Source organism: Phaenicophaeus curvirostris, chromosome 16 (genome assembly GCF_032191515.1).
Source record: "Phaenicophaeus curvirostris isolate KB17595 chromosome 16, BPBGC_Pcur_1.0, whole genome shotgun sequence".
Classification (NCBI taxonomy): Eukaryota; Metazoa; Chordata; class Aves; order Cuculiformes; family Cuculidae; genus Phaenicophaeus; species Phaenicophaeus curvirostris.
Genome location: NC_091407.1, coordinates 9,752,553 through 9,768,287, shown reverse-complemented (window position 1 = coordinate 9,768,287; position 15,735 = coordinate 9,752,553). Strand labels below are relative to the sequence as shown.

General features: G+C 43.5%; 1 protein-coding gene across 2 annotated transcripts in view; it reads right to left on the bottom strand.

Moving 5' to 3' along the window:
• Positions 1–856: 856 nt before the first annotated feature.
• RBBP6 (RB binding protein 6, ubiquitin ligase) overlaps positions 857–15,735 on the bottom strand; it is a 30,411-nt gene continuing 15,532 nt past the window's right edge. Inside the window, exons 5-17 of one of the 2 annotated variants that reach the window (XM_069869949.1) lie at positions 15,318–15,406; positions 15,105–15,201; positions 14,016–14,155; positions 12,943–13,115; positions 12,093–12,196; positions 11,328–11,686; positions 10,386–10,476; positions 10,230–10,308; positions 9,562–9,619; positions 8,132–8,494; positions 7,674–7,775; positions 4,509–6,248; positions 857–3,222 (exon numbers count right to left, since the gene is read on the bottom strand). In XM_069869949.1, coding sequence (XP_069726050.1) covers positions 1,278–3,222; positions 4,509–6,248; positions 7,674–7,775; positions 8,132–8,494; positions 9,562–9,619; positions 10,230–10,308; positions 10,386–10,476; positions 11,328–11,686; positions 12,093–12,196; positions 12,943–13,115; positions 14,016–14,155; positions 15,105–15,201; positions 15,318–15,406 — 5,340 coding nt within the window. In that variant the 3' untranslated portion in view covers positions 857–1,277. The remainder of the gene's footprint in view (positions 3,223–4,508; positions 6,249–7,673; positions 7,776–8,131; positions 8,495–9,561; positions 9,620–10,229; positions 10,309–10,385; positions 10,477–11,327; positions 11,687–12,092; positions 12,197–12,942; positions 13,116–14,015; positions 14,156–15,104; positions 15,202–15,317; positions 15,407–15,735) is intronic. The other variant, XM_069869950.1, reaches the window with a different exon arrangement.

The window sequence follows — 15,735 nt, the reverse complement described above, 5'->3', positions numbered from 1 at the left end:
CCAGACCTTGTGGAGGCATTTCCACTCGAGGGGGAGAGGACATTCAATGGGACCTGTTGTGGTGGGCTCTGCGCGCAGGCTGGCCCCGGATTATGGCTGGGAATTTGTGAGCGAAGCCCTCTCTGCGTGGGAAGGGAAAGCGGGTCACGGGCTTGGCAGCAGGTGCATTCAGCCCCTCGTGTCCAGTGGTGACAACACTGGTGCCAGGGGTACCCCACAGTTCATCAAATGCAACCGAAGCCCCAGAGTCCTCTGGGTACTTCATCCTCCACAGACCATCCTCATCCTCATTCCCATCATCCTCCTCCAACCCTATCCCACCACCTCCCCTGCTGCTAACAGCCTGGCTCGACCCAAGGTGACACGATTTGCATTGCATAGATGATGAAGGCAGAGAGATGAGTTTGGAACAGCCCCTGCCGGGGCCTGAGAAAGCCTTTGGCAAAGAGATTATTCCTGATGACTAATCTGAACCTGACCTGGTGCAACTTGAGGCCATTAATGTTTGCTGGCAAATGGCAACAGCTTCCTAAATGAATCAAACAATGCAGAAACGCAACAGCTCTGTATATACTGATAATATAGAACAGTTGGCACCAGCTGTCAACAGCAGCTGCATTTTTGGGGCCACATACCACTTCTACAACATCGACCCAAGCCCACTGGGCACATGACGATGTGTCCCCTTAGCAGCACCTCCTCATGTCGCAACCCTGCAGGACACAGGGTCCTGCCAGGCTTTTCAGGACAAAGCCCACTTATCTGTTATTTTCCATGTGTCACCTTTGCACTGGTAGCTTCTTTCTGGCACTGCTCTGTTCTCTGCCACCACTGGAAATCTCATCACATTGGATAGTTTACTGAAAACTGGTTTTATTGTAATCAAAAAGTGACATAACAGGGCTGTAATGTATTCTGCCAATCATCCTGCTGATATTGTATAACTGATACCAGCTGCTTCTGCAGGCAATTAAAAAAAAACTCAAATGTGAAGATCTTCACAGTACAGTAAACTCCACCCAAACTAATTACCGGTGGGTAAAAATAAGATGCCCCAGCAAAACCTTTCATGTTACATGGTCACAACTCACAATTCTGTACAAAATGTTCACTTTTTATAAAGCTCTGATGTAAAAATCAAATAATCAAGCAGCAATATTTTAAGTGCAGCACAGGGTCTTTCATGTCATTATTTACAACGCTTGAATTCGTTTACATTTTAACAAAATTTAATACAGATGACTTAGGAATTAAGTCATTTTTAATTATCTGCCATCCTATGTAGTGGCAGATTTCACTTTTTGGTCATCTTTCTCTTTATCTTTGCTCTTCTTCGATTTTTTCTTCTTGTGTTTGTGTTTTTGGCTCTTTTCCAATTCCGTTTCATTTCCGATGTGTTTCTTATGCTTCTTGTGTTTCTTATGCTTCTTGTGTTTCTTCTTCTCTTTTTTCTTCTTCTTTTTCTTGCTGTCCTGGCTCTCTCCTGAGCTGGCGCTGCTGCTGTGGCTCCGGGTCTGGCTCTCGGATGGGCTCTGACTGCGGCTGCGGCTCACGCTGGGACTGCTCTGGCTTTGACTCCTGCTCGCTTCGGGCTGGTCAGCTGTGGCAGCAGGCGCTGCGGTCTCCTCTTTCACCTTCTCTACAGCTTTCTCTTTCGATTCTTTAGGAGTTTTGCCCACAGCCTCCTCCTCTTTTGCAGATACATTACTCTCGCTGTCACTTTCATTGTAGTCAGGTACGAACGCAGCCTCATCCGTCTCTCGAGTCAGATCAGAAGAGAGCCGCGAGGAGCTGCTTACCTGAGGCTTGGGCTTGGCAACACTCTTATCGCTTTGCCCGGTCATGTTCTCTTTCTCATTTTTTACATCTGGTGATTCTTGTCTCAAAGGTGGTTTGTTACCAGTTGGCTCTTTCTCTTTATTGCTCTTTATTTCTGGGATATACTTCTCTTTTTCCTTTTCTTTTTCCTTTTCCTTCTCTTTTTCTTTTTCCTTTTCCTTCTCTTTTTCTTTTTCTTTTTCCTTTTCCTTCTCTTTTTCTTTTTCTTTTTCCTTCTCTTTCTCTTTTTCCTTTTCCTTTTCTTTTTCCTTTTCCTTCTCTTTTTCTTTTTCCTTCTCTTTTTCTTTTTCCTTTTCCTTTTCTTTTTCCTTCTCTTTTTCCTTTTCCTTCTCTTTTTCCTTTTCCTTTTCCTTCTCTTTTTCCTTCTCTTTGTCCTTTTCTTTTTCCTTCTCCTTTTCTTTATCTTTTTCCTTTTCCTTCTCCTTTTCTTTATCTTTTTCTTTCTCCTTTTCTTTCTCTTTCTCTTTGTCCTTATCTTTTCCTGTATTTTTATCTAGAGGTTTGTGTTCCTCTGATGTACGCTTGGAATCGTGAGCGGCTTTGTGATCAGACTGCTTCCGCTCACGTGAAGGACTGTAGCTGCTCCTTTTGGCTTCTCCAGCACCCTTTTTGGACGGCTCTGTTCGCTCCTCTCTCGGCTTACTCTTCTGTATTGATGTCGATTCTCTGTTTCGTGAAGGGGAGTCTTTTCTCCTTGCTAATTCACTCTTATCATCTCGACGCTTGGAACTAGAATGATCTCTGTTGCTATCATGGTCAGATGACTTCTTGTCGCGGTTTGGAGTGAAGTCTTTCGTGGTGGATCCGCGGCCGGCATCGTGTTTCTCTGAAGATCTGCTGTCTTTTGAAGATTGAGAAGTACTTTTTCCATTTCCTTGCTCAGAAGCACGCTCCGAGTGGTCTTTTTCTACCTGAACACTGCTCTTCCTCTTCTCAGCAGCATCCTTGTCTGACAAAGAATGATCCCGGTCTTTGGTTTTCCCTTTTTCACTCAGCATTGAACTTTTTGAACTTTTTGCATCATGCTGGGAGCTTTCATAACTCGCCTCTTTTGTAGTTTTCTGTGTTTTCTCCAAAGGCTCCATCTCTTTTTCACTGTGTTTTACTGGGTTTGGTGGCTTAGCACTCACATTTTTTATAACGCTAGCAGGTTTTCCTATGCTTGTGGGCACCTGGGTAGATTTAATGTCTTCCTCTTCAGACTCAAAGTCATCTTTATCCCACTTTGACTGAGGGACCTGGATCATAATTATGACATCTTCAGCTGGGGCTGTTATATCGTTATTATACTCCTCCATGGTCTTAATGACAGTTCGTTTGGTATCTGTTTTTTCTGGCTTTTCTTCCATCTTTCTAACGGGGCTTCCTCCAGTAGAACTGGTGCTAAGAGGGGAAAAAAGTGTACATGAATACCATATGACACAAACCTCACCACCACCTTTTGCAACGCTTTATAAAGTGGCTTTTGTTTCAATTCTAAATTTTCAGCATTTTCTCAAAAGGTGTTTGATTACAGGGACAGACAAGAGAAAGGATGACTCCATGAGCTAAAACCACAAGTGATCAATTCATTTAGTATCTTGCTACTACACATTTAATTAATAAAGACACAGGATTATCAGATCAGAAACTGTCTGACCTGGCAATTCCTTCATGTCCTATTTCAAGCAATGTCAGACAAATCAAATACACATTCTTGTTTCAACATATAAGCAAGCAATTATGGAGAGATACATAGCTGAAGTTTTATCCTCATGTCCCAGGCTTCTACTTCGGTAAAACGTATGGTTTAAACACTTTTTAGAATATCAAGGCACTATCTTAAGTCTCCACTTTTGAGTTCGCTCAGTCCTGCTCCTGTGGGCACTGAAATGTAATAGCAGCTCCACGCTGGATCCCTTTTTCTCCCCACATCACACAACGGAATATAGAAGAGAGATCACTAAGGTGAGCGCCAGAGAAGTCAGCGCTGAATAGGGAGCAGTGCAGCTATGTCATCGTGGCACTGTGCTCAAAGCTAACAGCAGTACAACAGACTGGCAACCACACTGCTAGTTCTGCGAGGGATAATTTCAGCTCATTATGACAAAAATTGATCATTACAGTACCTTGAGACTTTAAAATGCAAAATATTGCATGGTATAGACATATCTTATCCTTGCCTTTAGCAGCAAGTGGTATTGGAAGGAAGATGCAAAGGGGACACCTCAGAGAGTCAACACGTAACGACTAGGAAGAGGGGAAGTGAAGTATCAGCACTAAGGGTGAAGCCCATCACCCATGAGCTGACCTTATCGGCTCTCTGCGCAGCACTCATTCTCTTTAATGCAATTTGATTTTGACCCAAGCACAGCCTAGAATCACAGGAGCATGGAATGGTTTGGGTTGGAAGGGACCTCAAAGCTCATCCAGTTCCAACCTCGAGCCATACGCACAGACACCTCCCACTGTATCTGGTTGCTCAAAGGCCATTTTGGAACATCTTCAGGAAGGGGGCAGCCACAAATTCTCTGGGTAACCTGTGTCAAGTTTAACTAGGAAGATGACAGGTTATTCCCTCACTTGTCACAGGTTTAACTGTTCCCTTCACTGATCACCACAAAAAAATCCACCATTTTGTTTGGAAGGCGAGGAGGAAAGACAGAACAGGAAAAGCAATGCTGCAGTACCTGGTGTAATCGACGAGAGTTGAACTGGATCCATCAGCTGCTGTCACTTTTCTTCTCGCTTTTCCCTTTGCTTTGTCTTGTTTGACTTTGCTGCTGCTCGGCTCTGGTTTCTCAAGAGGCTCTTTAGCAGCTGGCACATTTTCTCCACTCACGATCTTCTTGCCAGTTTCTCGGTTCAGTTTAATCTTTTTTGAAGGGTTGTTAAGAGCAGATTTGTCCTTTTCAGGAGTTCTCTCTCCTTTTTCACCATCAGTCTCAGTCTTCCCCTTTGGTGAAGTTTTCGATTCAGCAGTTTCTGGTTTAGAGGCCTTTATGGAAGTACCTTCATGTTCTTTATCAGCCTTTTCGTCTGCTTTTCTTTTTCTTTTTTCAGGTTTGGCATCAGAAGGTTTGCTTTTGTCAGCAGGCTTTTTTGACTTCTCCTCTTTGTTGGAGGGCTTCTCCAACTTGGCTTCCTTTGGATGGTCTTTCTTTGCCTTTTCCTCCTTGGCCGGTCTTGTTTCAGCGTGATCTTTTGTCACTTTTGGGTGAGCTTTCCGTGGGGTACCAAGAGCCTTCTCCTCCTTTTGAGAGGAGGATGTTTTAACGCTGTCTGTCTTCGGCAGCTCCTCCTTCACTTTTTTCACCGGAGGTTCTGTTCGAGGAGATTTTTCACGATCACCATCCACCTTCTCTTGTGAAGCTTTAGCTGGTTTTACTACATTGTCTTTCTTGGGAGCAACAGATGCTTCTGCTTTCCGCTTTGTCTTGTCAACTTTTGCTTTTGGTTTCTCTTTCTCTTTTTTCTCCTTTTCAGATACTGGTTTGAAAGTGATTGAATCGGCTTCCATAGGCTCATCTCTCACAGGGGTGGCATCATCTCTGCTTGGGACCATGAACAGAGACTCCGTTTTAGCATCTTCTGTTGTAACTGTCTCTCTTGGCTTTCTTGCACCTTCTAATAACTCGGTGCTGGGAAATCCTTCATTCTCATCCCCTTTCCTTCTCTTCCGGTGTTTTTTATGTTTATTTCCTTTGCCATCTCCCAGTGGGTTTTCCACTTCCTTCTCTTTTGATTTTGTAGGATCCTTGATGCTATGGCTCTCTCTTCCAGAAGGTTTTTCAGGGTAACTTCCAGCTACACTACGATTTCTGTGGCTCTGCCCACCAGGATAATCTTCTCTGCGTCCCCGAGCATATGGTGAAGTCTCCCGTCTGGTCCCAGGGGGAACAAACCTATCTGGAGAGAAGTTCTCTCTATTTACTGGAGGTCGAGCACCAACAGCATAGCCCTTGTAAAACTTTTCATACCATTCTCTGTAGTTCCGTTCCCACTCCCTGTACCTTTCCTTTTCAAATGGGTCTCTAAAGTCAACAGATCTGCCATAGTAAGCTTTCATGTCATATGGTGGAACTTCTCTGTATCTGTTAAAATACTCTCTCTCTCCTTCGCCTTGAGGTACAGCCCGCTTAGTGGGAGACTGGCCTCTAAATACGGGAGACCTTGACCGTGAATGGTACCGTCTGTATGGGGGTGACCTGGACCGTGACCGGTGGTAACCATGCGACCTCGACCTAGAGCGATAGTTACGACTCTTCCCTTTGCCTCTTCTTGGGTACGGCGGCGATCGCGAGTAGGAGCGAGAATGGGAACGACTAAATGATCGAGAGTAGGAGCGAGAGCGGGAAGAACCTGATCTTGACTTGGAGTAGGTATAGGAACTTCTAGAGTAGGACGAAGCACTATAGGGAGACTTTGACCTTAAAAAAAAAAAACACAACACAAAAACAAATAAATGAAGTTAATTCAAAACAGTCGCTCTCCCCAGTTTTTTTCCTCCCAAATTTGGTTTGTTTTTTTTTTTTTCCTCTCCATACGCTTATGTCAAAGCTTCTCTCAGCTGCTGACATAACACTACTGCAAATTGAAGAACCTCATAACACGTAAAGGTTTCTGCTTACAAGACAGAACAGCTGCTGCTTTGTTAGTGTAAAAACATACAGGAAGGTAAGTGCCTTTCCACTCACTTCTATCACATGAAGCACCACGCTATTGATTGATCGAAGGTGGTGCACACTGGCCTCTGCTGGTACCTGAACGCACACGTTTTTCACTACTCGGCAACTACATGCAGTGCAAATCATTTCTGTTGCAGTAAGATGCAAAAAGAACAAGTTTCAACGCTACAGTGCAGTATCAAACAGCAAGAAAACACAATTTAGCCTGAAGACAGCAAAGCTCTATTTTAAACTGCCAGCTTAGCCTATTTAGCTTCACTACTGATCTAGCATTCTCTACAGGATGCAAAACACTCGTACTGCAATCTTATATTCAGGGCTATTCAATCAACTCTTCCAGCCTGCCGTCCTAGCAGATTTTGCCCTAACCTCAAACCCAGCCTCGAGCCAAGGCTAGTGACTGCATTTCAGGAAGAATCCTATCTAAAAACTTCTAACCTCAGCCTCCAGTGATACGATTCAACACCATTAATCTGGGAAAGACACTGCCAGCTTTACTAATTGAGAGCTACTCAGACTCCTGACCAAGGGATCTTTTTGGGTAGAAAGCATCAGCTGCTTTGAGTATTTTCTCCACGGGTTTTTCTTACGGAGCCATTTCACATTAATCTGCACATGCTCATTACCATCATTCCTCCTCTCAAAGCCGTTCACCAATTTACAACTTCGTTTAAACCAAGGCTAACCTCTTAATTGCTACGGAAAATTTAACAATGTCAACAAAACAGTTAGCAAAAGCCACCAGTCTGCAGTCCAGGTTATAATCTCTCCATGTATCCACATGAGACAAACAACAGAGGAAGTGAATTTCTCTCACGTCGCCTCCTCAGTGCTTCGAGGTAATGGTTACAATCAGAATAGGGAGATACAGAACATCCAACACCTGCCCCTATTCCAGTTCCAGCCTCCTGCTGGCTGTCGGGAGGGGAAGGTGCCATTACTGAGAAGCTTCAGCAGACATCTACTCTTTAACAACTGCTGCCAAACCCTAACTATCCGTCAGCTGTCATCCCTGCCCTATTTTAGCTGATAACCTACGCGCAGAATTCCTGTCCCTGCTAATCCCTGGAATCATCCGATCCATCTAACAATAGAGAGGTGGAGTGGAACTCCTCCTGATTCTTCTAGACAATCTGCTTCTCCGTTACGGACATGTAAAGCAGTTACCTGGAAAACGAACGCCTACGCTCCTTTTGAATCTTTTTATATTCCATCAATTCCTTAGCAAAATCATTTGTAAACTCATCAAGTTTGGACTTTTTCTTTTCCCTGTTAAAATAAGTTTGACCTTTATTACAATTATAGTTTGACCTTTATTACAAAAAGACATCAAGAAACAAAACATGGCCAATATGAGATAATGTATACTGCATGCAAATGTGAAAGGTGAACATCCTATTTAAGCAAAAACAGTTCAGAATTCCTACAAGTTTTAGGAAAGCTTTAGAATTACATTTGTCTTGGTTTAGTTTTGCACGTTTACCGTCTGCAACGAAAAGGTATATTGGGAAAAACATTATGTCATTTTTGCTTATGTCAGATGCACTTTAGTGTAACTGCAGTCCGATACACTACCGCAACACAAGAATGAACAACAACGCAGCGTCACTGAGCCAAATACTTACTCCTCTTTAAGTCTCCGCTGTTCTCGGTAAAACTCCTCCCTAGATAAGGGAGGAGCCTGTGTCGTTGGGATGGTATTTGAATGAGCCGCAGGTACTGCTGTTGGGACCCAAGCTGATGAGATGTTTGCAGGAGCTGGGGGGTATCCTGGAGGGGGGACAGCGTACCCAGCAGATGGAGGCTGGCCCGGTGGAAACTGAGGAGGAAACTGTGGTGGTGGCACCCCCGGTGGAAGAGGAAGTGCGTGGGGTGGTGGAGGGTACAAGGGAGGTGGAGGCACAGGCACAAAGACTGGTGCTGATGCTGGTAGTGATGGGGCCTGGCTCCTTTGGGAACGTTCGCTATGCAGGCGTCCTCGATTTGAACTAAAGAAACCCAAAAACACGTGTCACTTTGTTACACTCTGCCCTGATTTTAAGGAGGAAAGTGAACGAAGCAGGAACACAGGGCAAGCACTTCTTGTTATCAAGTGTTTCTCTCCCCGCTTTCTGTTCATCTGAGACTACGCTCATTTTTTGATCCTCACATTTGCCTTCCACATCCTCACCCCAACAGCTCCCTCCATCTTCTCTCCTCATCCTCAGGTCCAAGACTGTGGATGGGGGCTGCTCACGTGTAAAAGAGGCTCCCATCTCCCACGTGCCAAGTGCCCACTGCTCCTCTGCCCCTCCTCGATACCCTTCACACCGCAACACCTCTGACGTCAGAGCACTGTGCAAACATTAATTCATCTTCTCTCCAACTTCTCTGAACTCCTCCCACAGACGCTTCCTCTGTCGTTGCCTCATGATGATGTATTCGGCCTGTTCTGAACTGTTACTTTCTTGCTTACTGGACTTGAGATTTTACATCATCAGTGGGGTGCATCCTGGGTTTTGTACTGATTTATCTTTAGCATTTTATAAACACAACATACCCTTACAAACCATCTCAAACAAAATAGAGGGCTATCTTGATACTGTAATAATTCCAAATTGTCATAAAATAATAGCGCTGACTTTTCCACTCATTTGCTCAATCAGCACCAACTTGGTTGTTAACAAAAGAAAGTCAGAGGCTGATTTCTACGAGGAAATTTATTTCTCCAGTCCTATTCAGCTGGTAATCGAAAGGGTGGCTTTCCTTCGCATCTTCTAATTATATTTAATTTTTATATGCAATTATGTTTTCCTCAAAAAGTATTCATTTTTCAGAGTTCTCTTTTCAATTAGGTACTGGAGTTTTATTTATAACAACATTACTGTCAGCACAGATCCCCTCCGTCAAAGCTAATTCAAATTAAGCCATGTAAAAATTAATTACCGCTTGTATTCTCTGCAGCTATCTGTGCATACTTCCTTCACTATAAATCGGCTGCTGTATCAGTAATGTCTTACGGCCTGATTTAACTGGGTGCAAGTATTAATATATAGAATTTCTCCAGAATACTTACAGTTCCCAGCCTGGTCTGCCTCCCAGTGAGCGAATTGCCCCAGCTCTCATCGGGTGACCTTTTGGAGTGGGGAAAAAGAGAAAGAAACAGAACCCATTCAGTTTCATAGAATCCTGGAATGGTTTTGGATAGGAAGGGACCTTAAAGCCATCCAGTTCCAATCCCTGCAATGGGCAGGGACACCTCGCACTGGATCAGGTTGCTCCAAGCCCCATTCAAACTGGCCTTCAACACCTCCAGGGATGGGGCAGCCACGACTTCCCTAGGTGACCTCAGAAGCTCTCATCGTGAAGAATTTCTTGCTAATGTCTAATCTAAATCTCCACTCTTACAATTTAAAACTATTCCCCTTCATCCAAGCACTACAAGTCCTCGTAAAAAGCCCCTCCCCAGCTTTCTTGCAGCCCTCTTCAGGTACTAGGAAGCTGCCATAAGGTCTCCCTGGAGCCTTCTCTTCTCCAGGCTGAACAACCCCAACTCTCTCAGCCTGTCCTCTGATCATCTCCGTGTCTTCCTCTGGACCCATTCCAACAGATCCATATCCTTCTTATGCTGAGGATTCCAGAACTGGACACAGGACTCCAGGTGGGGTCTCATAAGAGCAGAGATATCTTCAGTTTCTCTGAAGATAACTTTTTAGAAAAAAATGTGCTGCTGCAGTCACTCACCAGTTGTAGGTATGGATTGTCCTTGAGGGCCGAGGAGACTTGGCAACGCTGGCTGTCTTAGGACAGGAACCTGGTAGCCCTTGTGAAGAAAGGCAAATGGTTAGAAAACAGAAAATAAAACACAAGAATCACTGCATATACAGAGATAAAGTTTACCTTCTCTTCCAACAAGCTGCTGATAGACAGTGAGGCAGACTTGGTAATTTCAGCAGACATCAAAGCAGGAGGTAAAACAGCATCGGCATCACTACAACAAAAAACAGGAGTTCTGTTACTCAAATATTGATCCCAAGACCTATTTGAAATAATGTCCAAGGTGAGGTAATACTGACTACTGTAAATGGAAAAAAAACAATTAGATGTAATCTTCCCTAGATTCACAAATGCAAAGCTGGCCAACACGAGATGAAGCACTGATGAGAGGTAAGTTCGACCTACGTTGCCGTTTAAAGAGGAAGCCCACTGGGAGAATACTGCATAACCTGCACGTGAAAGGATTAGAGCACATCTAATGACACACTGAACCTCAGAGGTCTGGAAGACATAAGAACTGAAATATATTAAAACCCCTTTCAGTGCTAGTTTGTAGGCTGCCAAAGAGGTTCTTGGGAACTGTAATCCTTCAAATTTACAGTGTTTCAATGCTTATGATGCATCACTGTAATAAAAAGCAATGTGAAAACACCTGGTCAGTTTTACTTATAATCACGCTTTTATGCTGTTCATGGAAATTATTTCCTCAAATCTAAAGGGAACTGAATGCACTCAAGAAGGTCTGACAGAACCAAGAGGTTCCTTTAGGAATTGCCAGCCACCGAAAAGTGTGCTGCAAGAAAAAAAACCTCTTTCAGGGTCACTTCGTACTGACTGGCCAATAGGGGAACCAGCCAAGAAGTACTTCTGAGAAAGCTCCTGCACAAGGCATCCTTCTAACTTATCAAAATGTCCTTATTCAAACTAAAACCAAAACCCCAGAACTTCCACAATCATCTGGAACTGACACTAACAATATATAAACCACTAGCTGAGAAGCTCCAGAAGAACCCAACTTAAGCAGTTTGTTGTCTTTTATTTTCACACATCTACAGATTCACTTACCGAAAATGTCCATCTGGCTTTTCACCACGGAGGGTCAGGGACATTGCTGGAGGGAGATCAGAGACAACAACAGAAGATGGATTTACTGGCAGCCCAGCTGCCACAGGTGATTGACCAGGGCCCAGCGACGACAAAGCAGAACGAGAAGCCAGAGAAGCTAAGGGAATCATGAGTGGATCCTGCTGCCTTGAAATGGCTGGCCGGAGCAGAGGCTGCAGGTTGCGTGTTATTGTTTGTCTCATGAGGGGTGGTGGAGGTGGTGGTGGTGGTGGCGGTGGCGGCTGCTGCTGCTGTTGCTGCTGAACCTGCTTACGGAGCCTTTTTGTGTAGCCGGTTTCATTTTTGAAGTTGTTCACAGCCTAGAAGCAGAGAAACATTTCCAAAAGGTAATACAAACCTCAGTTGATTTGCAAACAAAAGCCTCTACAAAGAAAAATGACTTGTGTATTCCTGTAAATGCTATCAATCCTACAATAAATCAACACACAGATACACAAACATCACATTAAACACCGGATACCAAGTACTTCAGTGTTAACACCTCATGTGAAAGCAAGGCAAACATGTTAAACAAAAGCGTGACCTGAATTTGCCAGAATGTCTCTAAAGAGCTGTAAGCTTCTCTAACAACAAATAATGTATTTTAAAAGGAATTTAGCTTTACTCAATTTGGCCTTAAAGAGATGTAAATTAGCATTTTCTTCCCTTTCAGCTTCTCACAAATAGACTTTTCTCACAGGTCTAACATAAAAGTAATCCTGTTACCTGGCGCAGGAACTTGTTGGCAATTAATGCATCGGGAGAAACATCTGTCTGATGACACGTGGGGCACGTATGTTCCTCAGATTCCAGTAACGCTGTTCTAATACCTGTGAATGGTTACAATTAACAGTTTTTAGCCAAACTAATGAAATTACTTGGGTTCTCATCAATTATAAAAACATGCACACGTTTAATGGGTGAACATTGCCTTGAACTGAGAGTATGAAGCTCTGAGTGTTCAACAGGGGAAAACACTTCCAGTATTCAGCAAACAATGATATGGTTTTGTCATTTCACTGCTGTAACATTTGAAGATACAGAGCAGGCTGTGTATTGATGCTTCAACAACTCCTTCTTCCACTGTCTAGCACAGTGAGAAGCCAACAACCTCGAGGGTAATGAAAAAAGCACGTTTCAAAAGATCATGAGTACGTTTGAGGTTTGGAGGCTGTAACCAACCCGCTGGTGGAGAAGAATGTGGATTAAGTGCCTCCCTATCTGTGTGCTGCAGACCATTGTAAACCACCAGAGTTGGCTATACAACTTGGTATGACAGAAAGGGTGGCACGCAAACCAAATGTGTTCAAGTCTAATGCTGTAATCATCCACACAATTATGTACTCTTCTCGCCCTCGTCCTTCTGCATCTAACCAGGATTTAACCAGATGTGAAAAACGGGAGAGAAGTTTCCTGCTTTTTTTTCCCTTTATATAAGAAAGAGTGCTTTCCCATTCTGAGTACACTTAAGTACTAAATAGAACCAGCAACAAAGCAATTCCCTCATCTCCTATTCCTGCTTTTCAGCAGCCGAGATCTGACGTTTTGAATTAATCAACGTGGGACTAGCACTTACATTCATCACAGTAACTGTTTCCACAGCATGGAATAACAACGGCATCGGTCATTATATCTTTACAAATGAGACACAACAACTCATCTGGTATAGGATCATCTTCTTCCGAGGAGGAGGATGGATCCTCCGGTAAAAAGGGAGGCTTTTCCTTCTTTCCTATAGCATAAGCTTCCCTGGAAGGAGGGTAGGGAAGGAAAAAGAAAAGTTAAAGATGGATAACGGGAAAGTTTTCCAAGCTTTGGATTTTATCAAAGGAAGATAATAGATGGAATTCTTTTCACTCCACATTAGCCTTCTGAAACACAGGCAGTTAGCTTCAGCTATGCTTCTACAGCCACACAACTAGAAGAGGGAGGGGGAAACAATCTACCTCCTGCAGAACTCTCGCATTCATTGGATCAACTACAAAATCAGATCAGATTAGAAAATGATTTTTTTGAAGCTAGAATTCAGATGAAATGAATCCCACCTCTCCTTTGCCAGAGGGCAAACACACATCGCAGGCTCAGGACAAAGCGAGTCTGCAAGCAATTACGCTTACAAGTGAAAGAAGTCTATGTTACAGCTCCTACAAAAGTAGATCCAGGACAGAAAACCAGAAGTGCTACCAAGCACATTTGAAAACAGCCACTGTTCTCACACACAGTAGCATTTTCTTAAGTTTAAAGCCACAGGAAACCTTCAGCCGCTTCACACATGGGATTTGCTATGAGTCAAGAGGGGGCGGAAGTCTCAGTCCAACAGCTACTTGTGCAATTTGGCAAGAAGCCTTTGAAACAGACAGAAGCGAAAGGAACTTTCAAAGAGTGATTCCAACTACAAACACTGCCAACATGCTTTGCAGAAATACAGATGCTGAGCATACCGCGAGTTTAACCAGGTCCCAAGTGTGTGAACAACAGCTCCACCCTATTTCGATATGAGAAAGTATCACATTCCAGGCTAAGATAAAACAACAGTGCTTCCTCTCCGTAATTACAGACACTGGCCAGGGTGGCTGCACTGCCACTCAGACATCTATGCACGGTTTCTCTCATTCGTGTTTTGGCCGGCCTAGTTAATTCCACACTTACGCATCAATAGTTGGTATTGCGTATTTTCCAGTGTTGGTCAGCATCGCACCCTTTGTATTGGGATCTTTCACCTCCATCATGAAACTCCTTGGAATTCCCGTGCTCTTTTTAATTCTGGGAACGGACTCAAAATTTTTGTCCTGTTAAGAAAGGCAAGAGAGATCATGTCTTAAACCCCACACTTAGAATGAGATTTCAATGATGATTTTAAGTAGAAAAAGCCTATAATCCTCTCCCACCTAGCGTAAAGGTTACTTGACGAAAACACTTCTTTCCCTAAGGGAATACAGCCACGATGTCCCAAGGCTTTTCAATTTTGAACTCAATAGACATTCTTTGGCTGCAGGTTCCTCAAGGGTGAAACATCTCTTAGCTTACCATGCACTCAGAGCAGAGACACAACCTGCCACAGTGCAGTTCAGAGTGAGAGTTCAGCTCAGTGCTCAGAATCACTTGCTGGAGAACCACAGAATCACAGAACGGTTTGGGTTGGAAGGGATCTCAAAGCCCTTCCAGTTCCACATCCCTGCCATGGGCAGGGACACCTCCCACTGGATCAGGGGCTCCAAGCCCCATCCAGCCTACTTTGGAACACCTCGAGGGAGGGGGAATCCCAGTCACCATCAACAGATGAAGGCCGAATTCATGCCTTGCACACGTACATTCAGTGACTATTGTTCATTCACACTCAGATGTGTGTAATTAAACCATGCAAATATTCAACAGATGGGGTCAAGAGAAACATTGCCTTTTTTATGACATCCTAAAAACTGTCAACTATCATAGAAAATGAGTTAAAACTAGAAAAAATTCCAATAATATTGAAATAACAGCAAAACACACGTGGAAGTTCACAGAAGAAGGTCTATAGACACAGTTAATGCCTATGACCTAGAAAAAAGAAAGCTTTACATTTATTATTTCCACGTTTCCCGTGCATTTGGAGGACTCTGCTGCACTGCTGCATAACCTCCGTATTTCAGCCCAAGAGAAACAATTCTTCATACAAATATTCATGTATTCGTTACATAATCGCCAAGGTAAAAGCATTTCCAACTAAGCGATATGACCCATCTCCCACAATCTTACCCCATTGGTCGGGCAGTTCTTTATGTAGTGGCCAGGTTTGCCGCAACGAAAGCAGGTGTATGATGGGGGAGGTGGACCCAAGGGTTTCTTCATGTAACTAAAGGGGTTTGGAGAAGAGAAGAAAGAGGTACACATGTGTCTCTCGTCAAAACAAACACCTCTACAAATTTTTCATCATCTTTAAAGAACAGATTTGATATGATCAACACTTACTTGACTGGATCATATTCATGGCCAGACTGTGTCATCATAGCTTTTATTTTATCCTCCTCGGAAGCATTGGCTTCAGCCAGATTGGCAGTCTGTTTAACAGGTAATTATTTGACACACACATTAGAAACACATTTAAGCCCACACAGCCAAAGACAACACCACTCATCCAATCCTGTAAAGAGCAGCACAGCACTAGCAGCTGTTTTCATGCAACCTCAGCTTATATAAAACATATTTGACCTGAAGATGTTCTGGGGAGTCCTTACGCCATTACATGATGTTTATGTGCCTGTTCACCTACTCGAAAAGAGCATTCTTGGGCACTCAAAACCTTAGGCTCTGTTTGTACCTTACAGAAAGACTTGTGTAACCAATCCAATTTTCTTCAAAGTGAGCTGAAGCTACGTGTAAAATAAAA